At 36.4% G+C, this 27,300-nt stretch overlaps 1 protein-coding gene across 1 annotated transcript in view; it reads left to right on the forward strand.

Annotated features, from left to right (window-relative positions):
* LOC150099237 (STAM-binding protein-like) overlaps nucleotides 1-27,300 on the forward strand; it is a 77,475-nt gene that overhangs the window by 42,988 nt on the left and 7,187 nt on the right. The window contains exon 7 of the mRNA XM_090404290.1: nucleotides 13,478-13,580. Coding sequence (XP_090260416.1) covers nucleotides 13,478-13,580 — 103 coding nt within the window. The remainder of the gene's footprint in view (nucleotides 1-13,477; nucleotides 13,581-27,300) is intronic.

Raw genomic sequence — 27,300 nt, forward strand, 5'->3', positions numbered from 1 at the left:
TCTTTGCGGACATGTATAACGCTATGCATTAAGGGAAAGCCAACTACCCAGACCGGTTTCGACCTTTATTGAGGTCTCGTCGGTGGGAGCCTTGCATTATGGGAGATACTAAGACAAGTAGTGATGAGAGCTTGGTCCACCTTTAGCATGAGTTGCCTCAGTCCTAAAGATACTTCAGGTGCAAACTTTGTTTGCTTACATTTGGATAAAGGATTAAACTAAATTTATTATATTTTTTACTCATTTTACCCATTAAAAACAACTACATAAATATCTTTGTAATATTTCTGTATTCCGGATTGCTTTCATTTCCACAAATGATGTATAGGGCTATTCAGAAGTACCCTTTATGTAGTAATGACTGGAGGAGTGCCAATTATATAATAATAATATGGACAGATTTGAATGAGGATGTTAATACTAAATTTAAGATGCTTTATGACTGATTTCCAGTTAACAACTCTTCCAAATTAGTTTAGTTGTTAGGTCTCTGCTTTGATCAGCTTTCATATTTCAGTCTGTAAATCACTCTTAACTGCATCAACCCTACCTATATTTTTGTCTTCTTCTGTTGGTCTTTTTTCTGCCATTTTATTTTCATACACTTGTTTTGCTAATCTTTTATTTCAGCTTGTTTTTTAAGCAATCACACCATCTTAGAATATTCTGTTTATATGTTCTTGAATATTAATAATATCAATTATTTTTACTGCTATTTTGCCTGTTTTTGTTTAGGAATTCCCCTTTTTTAATGTCATTGGCTTTTTTACTCGAAAATTCTTAGGGCACTGCAGATGTATTATGCTACATATATTAGAGACAAATATATGTAGCATAATAGAAGAAAATTCACACATGCCTTTTCTTGGATGTTGTTGCCTGTCTTCTTTCTGTGATGTGCATACCTCTGCTGTTATGGTGTTAAAAGGGAAGTGTGTGTGTGGGTGGGGGGTTTAGGCAATGCGGGAGAATTCATTTGAAAAAAAAAAACGTTTTTTTTTTTTTTATATAATATATACATATATTATTTTTAAGGGTGGGCAGAGCGCTTTTTTGTAGGGGGTAGGAAAGAGATGAAAGAGGGTGCTTAAAATATAAACTTTTTGGGGGGAGTTATGGGGAAAAGGGGGCCGGGGAGAGGGTTAACGGGGTGCAAGCCGTTTTGATGTGTGTTGTCGTCTGAACTCGTGGAGGAGGTGGATGCTATGTCATGTCAGCTTGGTGTTTCTGCCTTTGAAGTTGCTTGTGTTATCACCTATTGGTCGGAGTTGTGGCCTCATTTTTATGTTATGGAGCTTCCAACACGCGGAGATTATGTAGGGTTGGTGGACGTTGATTGATTTCTCATCACATTTTATGGCTATTGTTTCCGATATTCTAAGCATTGTTTCATTGTCTTGCTGTCTATTATGATGGCCTTGTCGATTTGTGGGGTTAGTTTCTATTCAAGTGCATGAACTGCTATTTCTGTTTTCCCTGTACTAGTACAGGTTTATGCTCTCTTCCTGTTTGGACTCTCAAATGGCCTGTCTTTTCAAATCGATGAACCACGCATTGCACTGCATTTGGTCTCATTAGGCTTTTTGCAATGTTTTTAGACATTTTAACTTGCAAAGTGCTGCTGTTGCTGCAGCATTTTCCCCATTCCTATAGAAACACTTTGCAAGCAAGGCACTTTCAGGCAAAGTGAGACCCATTGCATAAGTTAAATGAGTGTAGAGTCAGTCTCACTCCTTTGTTTATTCCACCTTATAGCTCACTCGTGTATGCAAAATTCAAATCTTTTCTTGCTCACAGTGCCATATTTCCTCTATCAGTCATTTTTGAACTTTTGATTGTCAAAATCTCTTCCCCATGATCTGGTTAGGATATACCCACCAAGTTTGTGAGTATTTTGTCTACTGGTTCTGTCTAAAGATTGTTCTGAATAGAGGTACTTTAATATGAAATGCCCTATATGTAATAAGAGAGCTAATGACACACACACACACACACTTGAGAGACTCTTGAAATGGTATCACGGCATAAAAAATTACATGGGAAGGGGTATTAGTAGAATATGGAAAATAGTCAGGCTGTTTGAACGAAGTGGTAGCAGACTGAATACCGAGAATCAGGAGGATAAATCAATCATCACGAATATGATTGATTTATCCTCCTGATTATGATAGTACTACATGAAAAAGTTACACCATTCTAACTTCCGATCAACAATTTTCCTCCAAATTAATCTGTTATCTGTCAAGATTTCAATGTTATCAGATCTTATATTTCTGTCTTTTAAGGCACTTTTTACTGTATCAATCCATCTACATCTTGGTTTTCCTCTTTCTTTTTTCTGCCAAAGAACACTTGTTTTGCTAATCTTTTCTCTCTCATTTTATTTTAATAACCATACTTGACCACCTGAGATTAGCTCTACATTCCTGAATGCTAACAATGGCAAGTTCTTTCCTAATATCAGTGCCATCTTAACAGTATTGTAGGCCCCTGGGCAAAGCAATGCAATGGGGCCCCTACTCACCCACCTACAGGAATAAAAATGTAAACGTTCAATAAAATTAATCCTATAGATTTATTGATACTTTTAACAAAATCAATGTTTAAACATAAAAAACATGCTGTAAAGCGAGGATTAATCAACACAAAATTTTGTGTTGATTAATCTGCAGAGAATTGATTTATAATTGGCTTAAAGTCAATGGTCTTCAGGATGTCATTTTCCATGCACATGAGTGAAAGCCAGTTCAAATGCTGCTGCCGTTGTGCTGTAAAGCTGAGTCTTTGGTCACTTAAGTTTCAATCTTGAAAATGGACGTTTCCCTGTACTGTTGGTCACCATCATGCACATGAACCCTCTGAGTGCAATTTCAACATTGGGAAACACAGATTGCAAGTTCTCCTAAACTATTTTTCTATATAACGCAGGGAGAGACTCACAATTTTCATCAAGAACCATGTAGTGTTGGAGATGCTTGCATTCATCTAGAAGGTCTCCATAATCAAAGTCTTTGTGATACACATTTGCCAGATGTTCACGCTTTTTGTTTAGTTCATCAGAACCAGTTGTTTTCAATTCACTGAAGAAGGAAAATAGATTTCCAATCCATAAATAAGCTTCTGCATGTTTTGTCAGGTCAGAGTTCAGAGAGTCCAGGGAGGAATGCTTCTATCTTGAACTTTTCACTTTTGTTTAGAAGTATCTCTTCTTCTGATTCATCACATCCAGTAAGGCATACACTTTGCTTTCATTCACATCGCTATAATCCTAATCTGAACATCTACTCCTGGCCTTCAGTTCATATTCACTAAATTTGTTTCTAATTTCCTGAAGATGCATTTTCAGTGACTCAAGAAGATTCATGGCAACAAGTATGTCCACATCTTTTGACTGCAGGACCGTACTTGTTTTGTTCACTTTTTCAAGAATGTCATTCCAAAGAATTGTCAGAAATAACGTTTCCACATTCTCCATTTTCTTGCTCAATCCTTTTGCCTCTCGCTTTGCGTTCAATTCCTAGTCAGTATTAGCTGATACAGAATCTAGTGTATGTTTAATTTTTTCAAAATATGATGACCATCTCATGTCAGACAGACACTTGACCACAACATGATCTTTTCCTGATGATGATGATGCCAGAACATTCCATCGATATATAGAAGCTGAAAAAAAGGAATACAGATGCTGATCAAAGTCAAAGAATTTTACAATCTGTAGGCAACACTCTTTCGCTTTTACTTCTACCAAGTTGAGGCTGTGTCCAGCACAGGGAACATAGACGGTGAACTCATTCAGTTGACGGATCCGTGCTTGCAATTCAGTATAGCATCCAGACATATTTGAGGCATTTCTGACTGACCACAGCAGTTTGATAGTGGAATTTTGTTCTCATTCAGGAAATTCACAACAGTGTCTGCTAGATTCTTTGCTCCATGAGACAAGATGGGGATGATCTTGATGAAATACTCCACAGGCTCACATCCTCGAATGTACTGGACAGTAAATGTCAGTTGATCAATGTGTGAGATGTCTGGAGTGGAATCCACGCTTATTGAATAATACTCTTTCATTTTTTCCAGAATTGCATAAAAAACATGTTGTCCTATTAATTGAATAAATTCCTCGCAAACGTTTCCCAATAGATATGATGGATTCCATCATTTCCATACAGTTTGAAATGCTCTTCCAAAAAAAGGTCAGATTCACTCAACAGCTCTAGAATACCTAAAAGTTTCCATTTTTTGTTGACCCAATAGTTTGATTCTCTCCACAAAATACTAAACCCCTGGAGGCAAGAAAGCAAATGACAGAAGCCACACGTGTCAACACTTTATGCCAGTACTCCTGCTCTGAGTGATGATGTTTGATTAATAAAGAATCAATACATCTCATTTCTTTATGCCAAATCAAAATGTCATCATGCACTTGCGATGCTCTTCTCCATTTTCATGTTCTACAATAAGATTGCTGTGTTTCCAGTCATTGAATCCTGATGTAGCAAAGCAGTACAAATGACCTTGGGATGGTGAATAGGGTAGCCATTTGCATTTAAACACTTTCTTTGATAAATGCCTTGTCCGAGTTATCTCTCCTCTGGCCCTGTCATGCACTTGGTGTGAGTGAGTTTGAAAGGTTGCAATCATGATTCTGACATGATGTCAGCCCACTATGAATCCAGTAATCCACTGTATTAGTATTCTTAATGTCCCATAGCCCAGGATCTGTGAATGTCCTCAGCAGCAGGAACAGGTAATGGTATGTCTGGAACTGGATGATTTGATGCAGAAGTTGATGTACGTGGCGATGCTGTATTTGGAGGAGCAGTACTAGTAGTTGACATTGCACCGGGATTGAACCAAGATGTTAACTTTGAAAGTTTGCTCATTTTCTCTATCTCTTCTGTGCTCCACTCATAAAAGTACACTTCATTTCTGCTCAAAGGGTTATCCACCTGGGAAATTTTTTTTTTTAATTTTATTTATAGTATGAAAAGTATTTAATTATTGACATTTTGTGCACCATCTCCAGTTCTCTTTCTTAGCTCAGTGTTCCAGCGAGAGGTCGAGTAATTTACACACTCTGCCAAGAGTGTGTAAATCACTCTCATGAACTCATTGATCTCTCATGAACAATATGGCAGCATGGGGCCCATGGGCAACTACCAGTGTGCCCATGCCTTAAGATGGCCCTGCCTAATATCCTAATTTTTAATGTGATACTGCCATTGATGCCATCTGTTCACTCCACTAATCTTTCTCAGAACTCTTATATCAGAGGTCTCCAGTCTTTGATCAAGTGTTTTTTTTTCTAACCCAGCTCTCAGATTCATAAGTTAAAATTGGTTTGAACACTGTCTTATATACAAATAATTTAGCATTTTGACTAATTTCTTTCTTATTTCATATAAATTTATTCAGCTGACTTCCTACCATACCAACTTTACTAATTCTGTTGTCTATTTCCATATTCAATTTGCCATCTTCACTAAAATTTATGTCTAAATAGCTGAAATGTTTTACTTGTTCTTTAGGTATATACCCTCATGAGGGTATATACCTAATATTGTATATTATATAATATTATATATAATATTGCATAATATTATACAATATTATATTATAATTACAATAGTACTACATGAATAAATTACACCATTACTAACTTCTGATCAATAGTTTTCCTCCAAATTAATCTGTTATCTGCTGGAGCTGAAAAAGAAAAAAAAAATGTGGAGGGAATTTAAGAGAAAGTGATCAGCAAACTCATGATCAGTATAAAGTACATGCTATAAGGTGAAGTATAGTAAGGAAGGTAAAATCAGCATACAAGAAGAAATTGTTGAGAGAGCTAAGTGTAATTAATCCCAAAGAATTTTTTTTTTCAGTATGTTGCAAGTAAATATAAAAATCACTGTTTACTGATGGTAGTGAGGTGACTGAAGCATACAAAGCAGTTGGATTACTGGCAATTGTTTTGAAAGTATATCTTCCAGGTGGAGATAAAGCACTAACTGATGTGACAAATAAAGCTGATGTGGAAACAGAAGTAGACGAAGTAGAGTTGAAGTATGTAGGATTGTAAAATCTCATGATATGTAACTATGTAACTTATCATGTTTGCATTTACATATTTTTTCCAAGGAGATTGCACTTAAAGAAATGTCAAATTTTGTCTGTAATAATCTTGTATTTGTAATAAATTAACCATGAGCCTTTGTTAAAATAATGTGGCACATGGTATCATTATGTAATGCTGTTAACTCATGTCTAATTAGTAAGTCTAATTCTAAGAATAGTGAAGAATTCTAAGAATTGCCATATATGGCAATTTCAAAAGATGCGCAAAGTATGACGTCATCATGGTCAGATGTCAATATGTGGCCATATATGGAAGTTTTGAGAGATGTGTGCATGCGTACAGTGGAGATCCGAGCCTGTATAAGTCAAGACGTTGAGCAGGACTGGGTTAAGGTTCTCAACTTTCTCTTACCTGGGTCCACTGCCACATGAGGTGCATTGTCGGTAATCGAAAGAGAAGCATTGTAGGTCTTAGAGTTTTCACCTTCTCTTATGTGAGGTCTGCTGTCAGCAATTGAAAGAGAAGCATCGTAGGCTTCTGAGTTTTCTACCTGGATCTGCCTCCATGTGAGGTCCGGTGTCAGGAATCGAAAGGAAAGAGCTGCACATTGCCACCATGTTAAGGGTCCTATGAGGCATGGAATAATCAATGACTCAGACAAAGAAGAAATTTGGTGAGAAATCAAGAAGCCAGCAGAAAGAGAGGAAGACAAGAAGGAGCACTCATGTGTAAACAAATGATTCATGTAAAAGGCAGTACTGAATGAGAGTTGTATGTACTTATGCATGTAATAATTCTGAACAAGAATGTACATAAAATGTGTCTGTTTATGGGTACAATAAGATAATGTATGTTGATGTTGAATTAAGTTTACTCAAGGTATGCTTTATTGTCGGTTTGTGAATATTTGACTATCAGGGATATTCTAGATTATGAAATAGCTTTAGAGGAAGAAATTAGAACTAAGTTTGAATTAGAAAGAATTGAAAATAACAAAGAATTGTAAGGCAATTGCGTGTGTGTACATATATATATGTGTTAACGTGAATCAAACTGTAAATATTCCTTTTTAATTTAATTAAATGGTTTGTGAACAATGCATTGGACTGATTCTGTCAATTTGCACAATCCTGAAAATTTCGAACCTGCATTAGATGAAGTTTAAGTGATCAGTAATTAAGCCACTACTAATTTAAGGTAAGGATTAATATGAGCAAGGAATACAAACATTTAACATATATATATATATATATATATATATATATATATGTTAACGTGAATCAAACTGTAAATATTCCTTTTAATTTAATTAAATGGTTTGTGAACAATACATTGGACTGATTCTGTCAATGTGCACAATCCTGAAAATTTCGAACCTGCATTAGATAAAGTTTAAGTGATCAGTAATTAAGCCACTACTAATTTAAGGTAAGGATTAATATGAGCAAGGAATACAAACAATATCTGTTTTATCTTTAGTTTAAAATCTTATAATCTCGCACTCAATACAGTCTAACTCGCACAGTCGTAATACAAATAAATTTGTTAGACTATAGAGCATGAGAAATAAGATCTAGTAGAAATAAATAAATGGCAGCAGTCGATCATTCATGAAGTTTTAAGTAAAAGACAACAAAGACAAAGAAGAGGTGAGAAGCACATAATAGAATTACAGAACATTTATAACAGGATATTACATAACTTTGATGTGAATACAGCTATGAGATCATATGGGATATCAGTTTGTATATTATATGTGAGGGGGTGTAGTGCCTTTGCTCAGATTGTTTGATTCTCAGTTCTGGTGGGGGACCCAAAGAAGTGGAAACAGGGAAAAATAGTCCATTGTATAAAGCATGCTTCAAGACAGGTAGAAAATGATCAACTGATCAGCATCTCAGAAATGAGTTAATAGGAATATGATAAAATATGGAGGTAGCATTATTTGTAAACAATATTTCACGCATCAGTAATCGACTTATTTTTTATAATAGCACTTGAGTTAGATAGGGGAATGGCTACACAATAATACTTCTGGACTTTGCAGAGGCATTTTACAAGATACAACATGGAACCCTGTTACATAAATTGGAACAAATAGGTTTGGGTATAAAGCTTGTGACCAGTGGATTTCCCCAGAGATCATTTCCAATATTATTCATGTACAAGTTAAATAGCAGTGGCTTGAATACAGAACACATGAATAATATTGGAAATGATCTTGAGGGGGGAATCTTTAGTTTTGCTGATGATTTAAAACTGAATAGTGCACTAGTTAATAAGGATAATGTAAACAATCTTGCAGGAACAGTGACAACACGAGCAATGGATAATGACTATCATTTTAATGTGGCAGAGTGTAAAGCTATGCATTTTAGGATATGTATTGTTAAATCACTTAAGGAATTGAACAACATAGATACGAATATAAATTAATATACACTTTAATAAATATTTCCGATATTTCGGCAACGTCACGTTGCCATCTTCAAAAGGAACTTACAAAAAAAGGCACGCGCACGTAGGCACTACAACACAGTAACTGAGATGAAGCTATTGTTCTCCTAAAAGTCCTGATGGTGCCCTCTAGTGGGCTAAGTAGGTGTTCTTGGCTGTTGGGCTGAAGGTCTGCTGATGTAAGCCTCTCAAATTTGGGGCAGTCGCATACAACCAAATTTGTTGAGGTTTGGAGAGTTTCTTAGGGCTGAAACTGATTCCATAAATAGTCTTTCAAATTTGTATTTGCTACAGTGTATTACTGTAGCTTTCTTCCACCGTATTCTGTGGCATGTATCCAGAGGATAGTCTGCAAGACCAGAATGGCTGTACTTGTGAAAACAGATGTAGTCCCTGTGTTCAGAAATTCTGATATTCGCTGTCCTGCCTGTTTGGCCAAAGTAAGACAGTTTACAGCTGCAAGGGACCTGGTATATACCAGGTAGGTCTAGGGGAAGAGGTTGGTCTTTAGTGGAGCAGACAAGGGATGCCAATTTTCTGTATGGCCTGTAACAGGAGGTCAGGTCATGTTTTTTTAAGATTTTGGTAATTTTTTCCAAGGTGCCTCTGGTGATGGATTTAGAGTAATCCTTGTGGATGGGAGGGGGCTGTGGTTTGTAGGTTTTAATATATTTTTTTTGGGGGGGGGGGTAGCCATTGGCTGAGAAAGTGTTGAGGATGCGATTTAGTTCAGTGTTTAGGACCATGTCGTTAGAACAGATTAGTTTAGCTCTGTTGTATAGTGTTTTCACCACTCTGTATTGTTGTGAGGGGGGGGGGGGGGAATTGTTGGTGAATGTATCTGCCTTCATGGGTGGGTTTTCTATAACCTGAGAAAACAAAGGTTCCATCAGGCTGGTGGGTGACTAGTGTGTCTAGGAAAGGGAGGCTGTTGTTTTCCTCTTTTTCCAGGGTGAACTTGATTCTGGGGTAAGAAGGAGAGAAGTGTTTCAGAGCCATGTGGCCAAATAGCGAACACATCATCAACGTAGCAAAGCCATATGGTTGGTTTTTGTGGGGCAGAGGCCAAGGCTTTTTCTTCAAAGGTCTCCATAAAGAAATTGGCCAAGGGTGGGGAGAGTGGTGAACCCATGGCTGTCCCCTCTATTTGTTTGTAGAATTTTCCCTGCCAAATGAAATAGCCTGAGTTCATTGTGAACTGAAATAGGGCTGAGATATCGGCAGAAAATTTAGCTTGGATTAGCTCTAAAGTTTTCTTGAGTGGGACATTTGTGAATAAGGAGGAGATGTCAAAGCTGACCATTATGTCGGTATGTTGGAGCGTAAGGTTTTCTATACTAGCTTTGAAGTGGGCTGAGTTTTTTATGTGTGATGGTGTGTTGCCAGTATAGTGTGTGAGCTCTTTGGCTAAATGCTTAGCTAATTTGTATGTGGGGGGGGGGTATCAATGCCATCCACTATGGCATTGATTCCCCGTAATGGCACATTTTCTTTATGTATTTTTGGGAGTCCGTAAATACGGGGGGGGGGGGGGGTATAGAGTTAAACGGCTTTAATCTGTTGGTAACTTCTACAGGCCAAGAAGTGACTTTCTTAAGGAGCCTGTGAAGTTTTCTAATTTGTGAGTTGGTGGGATTGTATTTGATAGGGAGGTAAGTAGCCCAATATAATAAAAGAGCATTAAGCTTACCTTTGTAGTACTTTTGGTTAAGTACTACAGTTGCATTTCTCTTATCCGCTTTGGTGATAACTAATTCTTTATTATTCCTCATTTCCTGCAGAGCTTTATATTCCTTGTTAGATACGTTGGGCTTTGGTGGTCTTGCTTTGGAAAGGACCAAGCTACATCCAGTCTTACACTGTTGGCGATTTGATGTGGAAGGTGGCAGATTCCATGTTTGATCTGGATCATAATATCCTCACTAGGTATTTTTCTGGGAGCAATGCCAAAGTTGTGGCCACATGAAAGCACGTTGCGTGCTTCAGGGTGACTGAAGAAAGGTTGATTACGGTGTTGGTAGGAAGTTTTGGATTGACGGTAGAGTTCTTTTTTAATTTTTCGAATTTTTTCATCTGTCGGCCTCATTTTATTTTATTTTTTCAAATTCTTTGTCTGCAGCGGTACACGAGACGTCATGTAAAATTGACCAAAGCTCGTGATTTAAAGTGCACAAAAGCTCTTCTTTGAAGGCACGAATAGCTTCGTTAATATCTGCTAAGAGAAACCGCATGGCAGTGATTTGTTCGCGTAGCTGGTGCAGTTATATATATATGAAGAGCTTTTTGTGAAACAAAATGGTGCTTGAATTTTACATAGTTCAGGATTACCTGATTATCCCAGCAGTGTTTTAGGAAAGTTAGACGATTTAATTGTCTAGACAACTTCATTTTACTGTATTGGTGAGCCTTCCTTGCGATAGCATCTCCGTGGACGATGTTAATTCTCATAGACAGGCTTATACGTTGGTTATGCATTGTTAAATCACTTAAGGAAATCGAACAACGTAGATACGAATATAAATTAAATTACACTTTAATAAATATTTTGACAACATCACGTTGCCATCTTCAAAGGAAATTACAAAAAAAGGCACATGCACATAGGTACTACAACACAGTAAATCCGTTTTCACAAGTACAGCCATTCTGGTCTTGCAAACCATGCTCTGGATACACGCCACAGAATACAGTGGAAGAAAGCTACAGTAATACACTGTAGCAAATACAAATTCAAAAGACTATTTATGGAATCAGCCTCAGCCCTAAGAAACTCTCCAAACCTCAACAAATTTGGTTGTATGCGACTGCCCCAAATTTGGGAGGCTTACATCAGCAGACCTTCAGCCCAATGGCCAAAAACACCTACTTAGCCCACTAGAGGGCACCATCAGGACTTTTAGGAGAACAATAGCTTCATCTCTTCATTCTCAATTACTGTGTTGTAGTGCCTACGTGCACGTGCCTTTTTTTATAAGTTCCTTTTGAAGATGGCAACGTGACGTTGCCGAAATATTGGAAATATTTATTAAAGTGTAATTTAATTTATATTCGTATCTATGTTGTTCAATTCCTTAAGCATGTTACGTATAATTCCTTATACGTTGCTTATGCACTTAACAGTGCATAAGCAACGTATAAGCCTGTCTATGAGAATTTTGGGATATGAAAAGATTGCCAGCTGTGTACTATATTGAGAGAACTGAAATGCAGGAAAGTAATGAGGCTAGATATTTGTGAGTGCTGCTTCTGGATTGTAAGTTAAAGTTCAGAGGTATATTGCAAAAATGAATAAATGATCCACTTTTGCAATATAAAATAGAGATAAGGAGACTTTGATCCAGCTCTATCTGGACAGTTTGCACAGATCGGTTACCTGGATTTCACAAGAATGTGGAAGTGGAGAGGATCCAGGGGTAGCTGACCAAGATAGTGGCTGGTCTATGGAATCCTCTTTATAAGGATAGTTTGAAGATTTTTTAAGTTACAGAAATTGGTTGATAGGTGAAGAGAGGGGGGGGGGGGAGTATGATAAGACATATAAGTTGCTTAAAGGATTCAAAATTAAGTGGATATTTGAATAATTTTACTTCGCCGAAGTGAAGCCTGTTGGCTCTTATTTCAGTAATTGCTTAAAGGATTTTATAAGATTGACATGGAAGAAATTTTTCAGTACATAACAAGTGTAGGGAAAACTAAGAAACTCTTCCTCGAAAATTGAGTATGAGTGTTTGTTAGCATGCTGCTTTGGAGAGTGTGAATGTGTGAAATGGGTTCCCAGTCAATTGAGAAATGCTTTATCATTGGATGAATCCAAAGTGGAGGTGTCTATTTATTAATAATTGCAATAAGCTATTGCAGAATAATTTTAAAAATGAAGAGATTGGAAAAGAACTTGGAATCATTAGCATTCAAGAATGTATGAGCAGAGCCTCTAAGTGGTAAGTTACTTAAACAGAATGAAAGAGGAAAGGTTGATAGCATGCTTGACTCCATGATGTCAAGAAGACTCACATCTAAATGGATTAACATAGTTAGTAGTTCTTATAAAACCAAAATGTGAGATCTGACAGTATTGACATCCTGACAAATAACAAATTAATTTGGAGAAAAATTGTTGATAGGAAGCTAGTAATAATGTAAACTTAATCATGTACAGTGACTTTTTAATTCACATGAGGGTTATGTTCCAGAACATCACGAGTAATATAAATAATTGACAAAAAATTAGATAATGTACTCTTACTCAGACTTGCTGTTTACTCAGACAGAGTATGTTTAATGCATATCATGTTCTCACTCATTCACTAGAACTACAACAATACTCACTAGCCATAACAGTAATAATAAGCATAGCAAAGAAAATAAAAAGATAATGCACTTCCAATAGATGACCAATTGACAATCTTCAAAAAAAAAAAAAAAAAAAAAAAACTTAAAGGAAATGGCAGTTTGACTCTCATGGCATTTTCTTTAAATATGATTGCTGCACATTATTTTAAATTTGCAGAATTTAAACACAAAAATTAAAGAGGTCACTGTACTGTCATAATATCCTGTGACATCCCCCCCCCCCCCATTGAAGATATACTTCCAATAGATGATCCAGAACACACACAGAACTAGATACAGAATAATAATTTGTCAAAGGATGCAAATTCTCAAACCAGTGCATTGAATGCAAGAAACTTAAAGTTGGATGTAAATTTTGCCTTTCAGCAATGTATTATGAACTAAAAAAATTCATATGCATTTCCATATAGCTGAGGCATTAATATGACTCAAGTAAAATATATTTCAGCTAAATTTTATCTCATATTTTATATAAGAATAATTGCTTTTAATTTTATTTTGAATACCATTTTAGAATCATCGAGATATATCAGTATACAATATATTACATAATACTGTGTTGATATTGCATATAATGGATTTATTTTATAGGACAGGTATGTTTACCTTGACACCTGATTTTGGTCTAGATTATATTGCTAACTGCCATCAAACTGGATTTCATCCACATATGAAAGAACCTCCACTATATGAGGTATGATATACTTAAATAAAGTTAATTAGATTTTATAAGCTTATTCTTGCACATAAAAAAAAATAACTTTCTCTTAAGTTATTAAGAGAAAGTTATTTATTATATATAATAAGTTAAATTACTGTTATTGTTTAATCTTTAAAGGTACCTGTGGCATAACTACACCTTCTGTCCAAAAAGAAACCGAACTTTTCGAAAATGGAAGAAACTAGTTGCGCCACCTGTTGTATCTTTTTGTTGTCGAAAGCAGCAACTTTCATTAGTGTTGTGTCAACTGTTTATGACATTTGTTTCATTAGAAGCCAAGTTATAGCCAAGAGTGACTGTGTGTTTTGACAAATGGTCGGAAAATGAGTTTCAAACAGAGAGCTGCGATTGACTTTTGTGTTAAACTTGGTAAAGGTTTTATCAAAACGCATCAAATGCTTCAAAAAACATAGTGATGAATGCTTATCCCATACTCAAGTTTACAATTGGTTTAAGCGATTTCAAAGTGGTCGTGAGACGCTTGAGGATGACAAAAAGACGGGCCATCCAAATACTGGACTGAGTGAAGTTAACATTCAAAAAGTGTGTGATTTCATCAAAGAAAATCTAAAATCGTCTGTGAGATTGATTGAAGATGAACTGGGGATTCCAAAATCAACTGTGCAACATTTTGACCGAGAGTTTGGGTTTTCATAAATTGAATTTGCGATTTGTTCTCCACAAGTTGACCGACAACCAAAAAATGTCTCGAATTGAACACTGCAAGGACCTCATTAAAACCGCTCATAAGGACTCAAACTTGCTTGAAATGATTGTTACTGGTGACAAAACATGGTGTTTTGAGTATAAGCCCGAAACAAAGTGCTGAGTAGAGACCACCAGAAGAGTGGCATCTAAAAAAAAGTCGCTTCGAAAAGTCAAAAGTAAAGACAACTGATTAGTTTGTACGATTCCAAAGGCATTATCCACAAAGAATTCATTCTGCCTGGCCAAACAGTTAATGGTTAGTTTTATCTCGAAGTTTTGAAGCATTTGATAGCGAGAATTCGTCGTGTATGGCATGAATATCACGATCCAGGCAGCTGGTCACTTTTGCATGATAATGCACCATCTCATCATTCGAACATTGTGATACAGTTTTTGAGCAAAATCCAAGTTTGTGTGTTGGATCACTCGACATATTCATTTGATGTAGCACCCTGTGACTTCTTTCTCTTTCCCCGACTTCATTTGCCAATGAAAGGAAAGCGATACGACACCATTGAAAACGTGCAATTGGCAGTAACCACGGCCCTCGAGTATCCCAAAAACTGATATAAAAAAAAAACTCATTTAATGAATTAATTGACCGTGCCAAATGCTGTATCGAAGCTGAGGGAGAGTATATTGATTGAAATAAATTATTTGAATAATTATAATTGGCCTGTGTTTTATTTTCTATGAAAAGTTTGGTTTCTTTTTGGACAGAGGGTGTATAAATGATAAATTACGTGATGATCACAGTAATTAACTTTAATGAAATTAACAGTACATCATCAGTGTAGACAAGCAATTCAAAGGAATGGAATACAAAGTACATAACAGTTGGTGGATTACCAATTAAAACTGTTGCCATGTGCTAGAAATTAATATTAATAAAATGACAATGTGAAGTGTAACTGAAGAACATAAAGAACCTCTACATTGTGGATATAAAACAAGGCAAGGATGGCATGATGCAGTCGATTCTCACTATAGCAACACCATCATAACAAACTGCTCACTATAACAAATGCTAAAAAAAAAAAAAAAAGTCCTGAGTCCTAACCACATTCCTCATAGTCACATATCATTCTAGTTGATGAAATTCACTGTAAATTCACTGTTCACTATATCAACTATTTTTGTTGTCCCTACCAGTTTGCTATAGTGAGAGTTGCAATGTCCTTCAGTTGGAAAGACTTCAGTTCAATTCCTGTTAATGGTGCAGGGAACTTTTAAAGGGCTTTTCAATTAAAGGTGAGTTGGCAAGTCTAGAAATTAAGAAAAATTGGTTGGAGAACATGCAATTAATAGATGTACTATGCTGTCAATTTTTTTTTTCTTTTAATAACAAAAGGTCCATAAGCCATAAACACAGAAATCATAAGAATAAATCAACCATTATTATTATTATGGGCGACTCCAGTGAGTCCTTAGACTCATCGAGGGAGGCCCTAAACATCATGTCCACACAACTATACGACATTCTCACAGTATCTATCATACCTTGCCTTGAATTTGCTCACCGTCATAGCATCCACAACAGACTCTGGCAGCTTATTCCACTCATTTACCACTCTAAAAGTAAAGAACCCAGCTCTAACACCCTTGCTAACCACACTCTTGCCCAGCTTCCATAGGTGACCCCTAGTTCTCCCACCACCAGTCCTGATCTCAAAAATATCCTCTGAATTAATCCTATAGAAACCCTTTAGCAATTTGAATGTCTCAATCATATCTCCCCTTTTCCACCTATTCACTAATTTCTGCAACCCACAAATCTTCAACCTGTTCTCATAAGGTTCATTCCATAGACCTGCTATCATCTTGGTCACTCACCTCTGGATCCTCTCCACCTCCTTCCCATCAAGAAGAAACCTAGGTGATCAAATCAGGACACAGTAGTCGAGATGAGGTCTTATCAAGGCTCGGTACAGTGGTACAATAACTTGCTTGTCTCTGCTCATCAAAAATTATAATTTTTGACGAGCAGATTTACTCGATTAAAAATATGAATCCTCTGCCGCTGCACAGAAATCATTATTTCCTGAATCGTACTCTTATAGTGTACATATTACTTACTGTAAGTCCACCACAGGATTTCTTTACTAGTTTCACATCAACATTTTCTCCATATTGTTTGAGCTGCTAAGGAATTTTATTGATGCAGTAGTTTATCAACATGGAAGCTTATGTTATAGCCATGATTATTGGCATTAATGAGAACTAGCTTTCACAACCAAATATATAATTAAAATAATTATAAAAATGAAGGAAAACTCATGTAAAAAACTTTATTAACATAAATTTTCACCCAAGTGTCATAGGCCTTATCAGTACAAGATTTAATTAATGGCAATTAAACAGAATCAGACAATTCTTAAAAAAGTGCCACCTAAGTAGCTAATGTAAGATAACTGAAAAAAGGTCAATATTCTAAAGTGTTCTCGATGGAATCGGTTTCTCTAATTAAGAGGACTAAAGATTTTTTTTAGCTTGTTAAACAACTCTTCAATGTGAAAATCTTCTCACCTGTGAAGAGGATATCTCCATGCCTGTTGTTGATGTACTGCCAGAGAAGTGCCTTTGATTTTATCTCCTTCTGCCTAAGTTGAGGTGTAGGAAGTGTCCAGTAGAATGATAATGGGCTCTCACCCCAGGTCATCATTTAGTACACATGACATCATTCTCTGTGCAAAATGTTCATCTCTTGCAACATCACTTTCTGCATTCTCACAGCATTACTGCAGAGGTGCCTTCACATCCCTCACAAACTGTTGCATCCTAATGCAGCATCGTCAATTTGTTCTTTGGTAGTCAGATATGTCTTCTGTATCATTATAATGGTCAATAGGCCAATATGCAAACATCCTACTGATCCTGGGTGTTGTTGAAAATAACAGGTGGCTGCATTCTAACTTTGTGAAGTGCTATTACAACTATATGGTTCTTGTAATCTTTCCACTGCATGTATAGCCAGACAACTCTCTCTCTCTACTGATAAACATGTGAATGTTAGCTGTGCACACAGCGCCACGAACAGAACCTGGCTCGTGCAATTCTGTGGGTGACTCGATGATGATGCAGAAGTTGTAAAGTATTTATGACAAGACTGTCTATATGGATGCTTTTGAGCAACATGCTCCAGATTCCTTTACTTTAAAACCCCAAGTGTGGCATATGTACGTTGACAATTTTGTTATCTGGTCCCATGGCTACCAGACATTAGTTGCTTTCCTTGGCTATCTAAGCAAACAACACAAATGCATACAATTGAAATTGAAAGTCAGAACACACTTTCTTGTCTAGATATACTTGTCACATATCTTCTTTCTGGAAGTGTTTCCTTCACTGTTTACCATAACCCTACACATACTGGCCAATATATACACCCAACACAAAAACTAGGTGTCATTAACACATAAAACAGGGCTTTAAAGATTTGCTCCAATGAGCAAGCACTTGAACATTAATTAAAATTATCAGCAATACCTTCCTAAGAAATGGCCACAGCAAAAATACTTCAACAAAATTTTGCAAAAAAATAAAAATAAACTAGATTATAATAAAACTGTAGCCATTCCATACATTAAAAGGATATCAGATAAAATAAATAGAAATACAGACTTAATGCCATCTTTAAACCACCTGTAAAATTAAAGAACTCATTCAACTCCTCCAAGGATCCACTTCCTCCACTGACCCACCCAGGAGTATACTCTATTCATTGCATCTGTAATTTGCCTTATATGGGTGAAACAGAATGCACAATCCCTATCCAAAAAAAAAAAAAAAAAAAAAAAGGAACATAAACAGCACATTTAATCCAATAACTATGATAAATATGACCTTTCTGATCATGCCATGAATACCATACGTAGAATTGACTGAATGTTCTTTACATCACACTAAAATGTGGTATGAGCACAAATTTAAAGAGGCCTGTGAAATTCTTATCAACCATCCTAGTCTTAACAATAATGGTGGTCTAAAAAATGCCAAGAAAGTGAATGGCACATATTCTGCCCACATAATCTTTTGTTCTAAGAGTTAATTATAATTAAAGCTGTAGTAATCTAGGATCTTAGCTTTAATATATCAAACACTTATGTTAAGTTATTGTTCAGGCCACTAATATTGCTGTATTAAAAGTACTAATATGAATTTGTTCTCTGACGATGTTATAAATATGATATAGTTTTGAGATACTGTTTGAAATATAACATAGCTTGTCTTTGTATGTGAAGATTAAAACATTGGGAAAATTAACACAGTTGGAGTCTCCATAATTTAACGAAATTATTGCTAATCACCATGATCATCATCAATTTCCTGATATGTACCTCAAGGGGTGTTCAGGTTACTGTGACAGCACTACATGATTAAGTTTACGTTATTAATCTCCTATCAACAATTTTCCTCCAAATCAATCTATTACTTGTGAGCACTCCAATATTGTCATATCTAACATTTCATGCTTCTAAGGCACTTCAGACTTAATCAATCCACCTAGACCTTGGTCTTCCTTTCCTGCCATCTTGGCATCAAACAACTATTTTGGCAACCTTTCCTCACCCCATTCTAATTAAGTGGCCATACCACCTTGGGTTAGCTCTGCTGACACATTCTTGAAAATGCTAATGACGTCAAGTTCTTCTGAAGATATTGAAGAAGAAGTTCCCTTATTCTTCGGTATCTTCATTTTTAATATTTGTGCCATTGATGTCATTGGTTTGCTCCCCTAATTTTTCTCAAAGCCCTCATATCTGTGGTCTCTAGTCTTTGATGCAGTGCTTTATTTCTAACCCAACTCTGAGATCCATAACTTAAAACTGGTTCGCCATGCTGATCACCTTGTAACATTTAAAGGAAAGGACTGTTGTTTAATTATTTCTCTGTTTAGTATTCATTCCATTAAATTTAATTATGAAAAACCCAATTAATGCTATGATAAGACAATGATGAGAATTGTTAATTGCAAATCTGGTGAGTTTGCAACAAATCAGTAGCTTAGTTCAGTTAGTACAAGACTGCTTTTTTAACTGCAAAGGGCTATGATTTTAAATGCTGCAGGAATGTCCATAAATGCCTACTCTGGATAAACTTGTATAGTTACTTGAATTAATATGGCTTGCTTTTTGAAGTGGTAGGCGTGAAGTAAACATGCACTCTCCATCCACTGCTGATAGATATAATTAAAACCCACAGAGTAAATGCCAAAGTATTTCAGATAGAAAATTCTGCGATAAAACTATTTATAGATATGTATACAAGGTATAATTTCAAAATTATTTTTATTTTTCAACATAATCTCCCTTAAGAGTAATACATTTATTCCAGCGATGCTCCCGTGCCATTATCCCGTCCCTGTAGTGGTTCTCAGTAAGATCTGCAAAATACCCCTCTATAGCTGCAATCATCTCTTGATTCAAAGAAAAATGCTAACCAGCAAGGAAGAGTTTTAGTTTTGGGAAGAGATAGAAGTTAGAGGGAGCCAAATCTGGAATATAGGATGAATGTTCCAACAGTTCATAGTGCAGATCCCTTTCCCATGCACCTACCCACCTTTGTGGGTAGGTGCATTGTCCTAATGAAAGATGATTTTTTTGTCTAGTCTGGTTAAAAAGATCGGAATAATATTCCCCGGTTATTGTTTTACCCTTTTCAAGATAATTAATAAACTTTAGCATCCCAAAACACTGATGCCATGACCTTTCCTGCTGATGGAACTGACTTTGTCTTCTTTGGCACTGATTCAATCGGATTCTGTCTACTGTTTGGATTCTGGTGTGCAATGGTGAATCCAAGTCTCATCCATAGTAATAAATCGACACACAAAATCAGTTTTATTCTTGTTAAAATGCTCCAAGCACTGTTCAGAGATTTTCATGTGAGTATTTTTGATCTGTTGTGAGCAAGCGTGGCACCCATCTTGTGCAAAGCTTTTTCATTTGCAATTCTTCATGCAAAATATATCCTACAAGTTCTTTTGAAATGCCTATAGTCTCAGCAATTTCACGCACTTTGACTCGCCGGTCATCCAATCGTGCACTTGATCAATGATTTCTGGTGGTGTTACACTTTTTGGACGTCCTTCATGTGGATCATCTTCAATGCTGGTACGGCCTTGTTTAAACTCGGCAGCCCATTTCTTAATTGTTGAAAACGAAGGAGAAGAGTGCCCATAAACGTTTATGAACTTCGAATGAATGTCTTTTGGTATTAAACCTTCTTTTACAAAGAATTTTATAACCGCATGATACTCAATTTTATCCATTTCAAGGGATACAGACAACACTTTTGCTTCAGACAGCTGTATAAAATAAACTACTTGGTAGAATGACTTGCAATTTCACATGGATGCTTACGACAGACATACCATGTCATGTCATATCCCCATGTGTCCTGAGGGCACAGAGGTCTGACATACGTCAGTTTACAGGTCGAAGTTAACCCTGTGAGAATGGCCATCTCTCAACAGAGTACCAGAAGCATCGAACGATTGATACCCTTCCAACTACTAACCGCTCTAAGACTTGCTTAACTTTTTCCTTGAGCCATTAGTGGCAGAGACTCTAGCAATCGAACAACCTTTGCTGGCTGACAGATGTACCAACTTAGGAAAAAATCTTACTGATAGTGTTGCCATTTGTGGTCGAGGCCGAGAACTTTCAGACCATCCTCGTATATATAATTGCCAAAATTAGCTTGTGCTGATGATCTGATTCTGTTGCCAAAGTCATATGAGAATCAACTATTTAGACTTATATGATGGTTTGAACTTATTGTGAGATTTAATAGAATCAATATAGCAGATATAAATAATTAAATACTAGATTTGGGAAACTTCAATTCTTAGTCCTCCCATCCAACAGTTAACGCTAGCCAACAGTACCCATAGAGGGTACACCTCATAGGACTTTAGGCTTTCAGTCTAAGTCTTCCATTTATTGTTTTGTTCATTTTTATATGTGTTTTTTGCAATGTTAATATCGTTTCCTTGATGATATCTCAGTGACTGAGATGAAATATAGGACTGATTAAACTAGTTTAATTATTTATATGTGTTATATTCATTCCATTAAACTTTACAATTAGGAATATAAAAATTAGAGTAAGAAAAAACTATCATTATAGTTAAAATAAAGAACATGAAATTAAGCATCATCATCAAATTCCTGCCATGTACCCCCAATGGGTGTACAGGATATGATAGTACTACATAAAAAAAATTACATCATTACTAACTTCCTATCTACAATTTTCCTCCAAATCAGTCTGTTACTTGTCAAGACTCCAACATTATCAGATCTTATATTTCTATTGTCTAAGGCACTTTGTACCGTATCAATCCACCTATATCTTGGTCTTCCTCTGGGTCGTTTTGCTGCCAACCTGGCAGAGAAAACTTGTTTTGCTAATCTTTCTTCGCCCATTCTGTTTAAGTGACCATACCACCTGAGATTAGCTCTGCTAATGCATTCCTGGATGTTGACAATGTCAAGTTCTTTCCTAATATCCTTGTTTTTAATATGATATTGCCATTGATGCCATCTGTTCACACCTATAATCTTTCTCAGAAGGTTCATATCTGCGGTCTCTAGTCTTTTGGTCAAGTGTTTTACTTCTGACCCAGCTCTCAGATCCATAAGTTAAAACTGGTTTGAACACTGTCTTGTATACAGCTAATTTAGTGTTCCGACTAATTTCTCTCTTATTCCATATGAATTTATTCAATTGACTTCCTACCATACCAGCTTTGCTGATTCTGTTGTCAATTTCTATATTTAATTTACCATCTTCAGTAAAAATCGTGCCTAAGTAGCTGAAATGTTTCACTTGTTCCACAGGTTCTCCATTCACAACACAGTTGACATTTTCAATGATTCTGCCTATTTTCATTGTCTTTGTATTTTTATTGCTGGCCTTCATACCATATCTATTACAACAGCTATTCAATTTAGTCAGAGAATCTTGCAGACTTGTAGCGGATTTATTTAGAAGTATAACATCATCCACATAAAGCAAAGAGCTGACATTAACATCTCCAATTTTGATATCATGTTTAATACCACTTTCCTTCATAATGTGATCCATATAGATAATGAATAACAGAGGGGATAATGTACATCCTTGTCTCATGCCAGATTTAACATTAAACCATCTTCTTGTATTTCCTTCAATTCTAACTGCTGACTTACAACTCAAATAAAGACTAAATATTGCTTGATATAATGCCCCATTGACACCATATAACTGTAGCTTATTGAATAGCTTCTCTCTTCGCACTTTGTCATATGCCTTTTCCAAATCGACAAAACGTAAATACAGATCTCTGTTATGTTCCCATGCTTTCTGGACTATTTGTCATAAATTGAAGATCTGATCCTGACAGCCTCTATTTGGCCTGAATGCAGCTTATTCTTCACCAAGCTTTTCTTCCACAATTCTTCTCAACCGTTTCTCAAGAATACTTGTATAGATCTTTTTATATATGGATATTATGAGAGCTCTACTCCAATCATCGAGAATTCGTCCCTCTGTCCAGGCTTTCTGAACTATGCAGTGCAGCCACTGTAAGACTCTCATACCACCATACTTCAGCATTTCTGGTCGAATATCATCTACTCCTGCTGCCTTTCCACATTTCAAGCCTTTGATGGCTTTTTCTGCTTCAAGTATGGATATGTATTCTTGACTGCATGCCTGGTCAGTGTTTTTTACCACTGTGCTGTCATCACTGCTTGTTTCATTTAGCAGTTTTTTGAAGTAATTACTCCATACTTCAAGGATATCTTTTTCTCCCGTTTTCATGTCACCTTTATCATCTCTAACTCCTTTTACAGCACTCTTTCCTCCATTCCTAAGCTTCTTCAACAACCTCCAGAATATTTTACCACCTTCTTGATATTTATTTTCTATATTCTTGCCAAAGTCCTCCCATGACTTTTGTTTAGCTAGTTTTGCACAGTGTTTAGCATTCTTGCATTTGTCTCTGTATTCTCTAAGAGCACAAGCTGACTTATTTGACAGGAACTTTTGATTTGCTTTCTTCTTTTCCTTCACTGCCTCTTTAACTTCCTTTGTCCACCAGGGAGTTCTGATTTTTTTATCCTTGCAGACAACCTCACCACATGCCTCTCTGGCAGAATCAATCAATGTTTTCTTCAGAGTTTTCCACTTAATCTCGAAGGTTTGATTCCTGTTCTCAAACTCTTTCATTTTTTCTTCAATAATCTTTGTGTATTTTAGTCTACAGTTCACATCTGAGAGCTGCTCAACTTTTATTCGCTTTAAAACTTTCTTACGTGTTATTCTTTTCAATATGAAATTCAATTTTATCCTGCTCAAGACTAAATAGTGATCACTTCCAATTTCAAATCCTCTGTACACTCTGGTGTCCTGCACCAGGGAGAAAACATCACTATCAACAATAACATAGTGAGTGAGACTTTTCTTATTCCTAGCCTCTTCTCTCCATGTGAATTTGTGCACATTTTTATGTTGGAACATGGTGTTAGTAATAACCAGTCCATGTCCTGAGCAGAAATCCAACAGATATTTGCCATTATTATTAGCTTTGCTCTTTTCTCCAAATTTTCCCAAAATATTTTTGTATGTCTGACAATCATTTCCTACTCTGCTATTTAGATCCCCAACAAGGACCAACTTTTCCTTTTTCATTGTGTCAGTTGCTTTTTCTAAAGCCTCAAAAAATTCCTCCACTTCTACCTTAGTAGAACCTTCTGTGGGACCATAAGCATAAATAAGTCTCATTGTCCAGTTCCCCATTCTCATATTTGCCCACATCACTCTACTTGAGACTGACTGCCATTCAAGAAGATTAGCCTCGTATTTTGTGTTGAATACTATGGCTACGCCTTCTTTTCCTTGATTGTCATTGCCTGAATATAACATTTTGTATTTATTGCTCAGAAAGATCTCACCAGTTTTTGTCTTTTTTGTTTCAGTCACCCCTGTTATGTCGATCTGTTACTTATCTAATTCCTCAGCTAGCTCCATTTCTTTGCCATTCAGGCTTCTTATGTTGATAGTACCAATCTTTAACTCTGGTGATGTTGAGTTGGGGTTTGTTTTCAGATTTGTTCCAGTAGCTGACTTTTCGCTGTTCACCCTGGTTCCCTGGCGAAAACAACGGGGGCTTTGTTTAACCGGGCGACGCCCCAGCCGTCATGAAATTTTGTCATGTCGTGCCATCATTTGTGATTTAAGCTTCAGGATAAAAATTTTAGAACAAATAGTAAATTGTAAATATTTAATATCAATTATAATAAAAAAAAAAAAAAAAAGGAAGCCTTTCAAAGGAAGAAGAAAGCATTTCATCAGAAAGAAGACCGTATAACTAAACTTTCTTAAGCAAAAATGAAATTAGTAAGAAAATGCAATGGCAGTTTATCAATGAATTTATATTCCCATTTCGATCATTCAAGTCCACAGCCAGAGGTTGGTTTGCAAATATGCTCAAATCCCACTGTTGACTTGTGAATGCCTTAAGGTGACAAATGAATTTCTTCACCTGATGTGAAACCACCATCCCATTATTAGAAGCTTTGAAGCTACTTGAAAAAAAATTTCTTGTTTGGTCTGTAGAGAAGGGTTTCCAGATTATCTGATCTTTAGTCTTCCCATGGTATGAATACTAAGTTTACAACCTTTCTTGGGTAGCACATTAAAAAGTTTAAGTTAAATCATTAATTCACTCAACACAGTTTAAATGGTTTGGATACAAATAATGAGAGATACCTAAAGAAAGCCTGACAAGCAGACAAGTAGAATAAACAACTCGTAGAAAGATATATGCAGATATGAGAAGCATGTTACTGAAACATGGGGGGAGGTGGGAATAGAACATTGTCAAATTGCTTGCTAGATTTCAGAAATTGCATCTCCATTGTGTTTCTTATTATATACTATCAGGTCAAAGATGATTGACTAAGTTAATTTACAAATAAGAATGGAATTTGAAAGATCTATATACAGTTTTTTGTATTTGCTGTCCTTGGATAGCTGAACTTTAATACTGCGCTTCTTGTGGTTCCAAATATGCCCTGATGGGATTTTTCATAAGATTTTTGGGAATTATTGTTTGTTTTTAATGTGAAGCCCACTCATGGAAAGTTGTAAATGTATGACTAGATAGCTAATGACTAAATATTATTATTATTATTATGGCGTCAGTAGACTCATCGCAGGAGACCCAAACTATCAAAACAATATCTATCATACCTCTTCTTGAATTCATTTACAGACAAAGAACTCACAAACCGAGTCAGACAATGCATTCCACTCATTCACCAAGCAAAAAATTCTAGTTCTCACACCCTTGTTAACCACACTTTTCCTTACTTTCCAGAGATCACCTCTTGTTCTTCCATCACTATCAAACAGCTGAAATATTTCCCCTGCATCAATCTTATAAAATTCTTTTAATAATTTAAATGTTTCTATCACATCCCTTCTTCTCTGCAATCCACAAGCACTCAATCTATCAATCTAGGGAGCATTTTTTACATCACTCACCAACTTAGTCACTCTCCTCTGAACCCTCTCCACAACCTCCTCATCTCCAAGGAATCCAGGTGACCAGACCTGAGCACAGTAATCCAAATGTGGAAGTATCAACATCTTATAAAGGGGAATAATAACTTCTTTATCTCTGGATGTTAGTGTGTTCTTCAATAACCAAGTAATTCTATGTGCAATCTTGGACACCTTAGCATTGTGCGCTCCGAACTTCATCTCCCCATCCACCAACACCCCCCCCCTCAGTCCCCAGTCTCATCAATCTCTTGGAGTACCGTTCCATCAATGTGGTACACAGCTGGTAATCTTTTAATCCCAAAATGCATAACTTTACACTTTTCCACATTAAACTGGCATCCATTACCTTTTGTCCATTTTGCCAGCTTATTTAAATCATCCTGCAAACTCTCAACATCAGCTTAATTTTTTTGTTGTGCTACCCAACTTTGCATCATCAGCAAACAACTGAATATCTCCCTTCAGCCATTTCCTATATCATTTGTGTACAAATTAAACAACAACGGCCCAAGCACAGAGCCCTGAGGCACACCACTGGTCACCTGCCTCAACCTGGACTCTGCTCCTCCATACACTACCTTCTGGTATCTCTCAATGAGCCATTCTCTTATCCTTATCACCAGTTTAGTATCCATCCCCATCTGCTCCAATTTGCACAACAGTATTCCATGGGGTATCCTGTCAAAAGCCTTTCGCAAAATCCAGAAGTATCACTGTGTAGCCTTGTCCAACACAGATGTCATTCTATTATAAAAAATTAATAAATTGCTAAGGCAAGATTGACCTTTAACAAAACCATGTTGGCCCCTATAGACTATCATATTCAAACTTAAGTTTGAACTCTTTGAGGCTTTGACAATTCATTTGCACATTCATGCAACACCCGAGCTGATATTCCATCTAAACCTACAGCAGTGTTTGCATTTAAATTCTGCAATATACTAAGTACCTCTGATTGATTAACTTCAATTCTCACATTAGTTATTGCTACAGGTATGGAGATATCCTCAATTGGGTGATAGACTTTTGAAATGTGATCACTCAGTAACTCTACTATTACATCTGAATTGGTCACCTCAATACCATCAGCACCCACTAAGATTATCTTTTCTAAGTCATTCTTCCTTTTACTTGTCACATAACAAAAGAACTCTTTCGGATTACCCTTGATCTCCTTGGCTAAGGTCTTCTCATAATCTGATTTAGCTTTTCTTACAATGCTGGTGACCTTCATAGCTTGAGCCTTGTACTGCTCATGGGTGTACTGATCGCCTTTCTCCTTGTAAATTCTACAAAGCCTAATGCTACTACTCATCCATCTAATGTCTACCTTGTTTGTCTTCCTGACCATGGGAATGCATTCTGATATTGCCTTCCTCAGATACCTGCTGATTATATTCCATGCACTGCCAACATCATTCCCCCTGCA

The sequence above is a fragment of the Typopeltis vanoorti genome, chromosome 14 (assembly GCF_054136105.1).
Source record: "Typopeltis vanoorti isolate ZY-2024b chromosome 14, IOZ_Tvanoo_1.0, whole genome shotgun sequence".
Taxonomy (NCBI): Eukaryota; Metazoa; Arthropoda; class Arachnida; order Uropygi; family Thelyphonidae; genus Typopeltis; species Typopeltis vanoorti.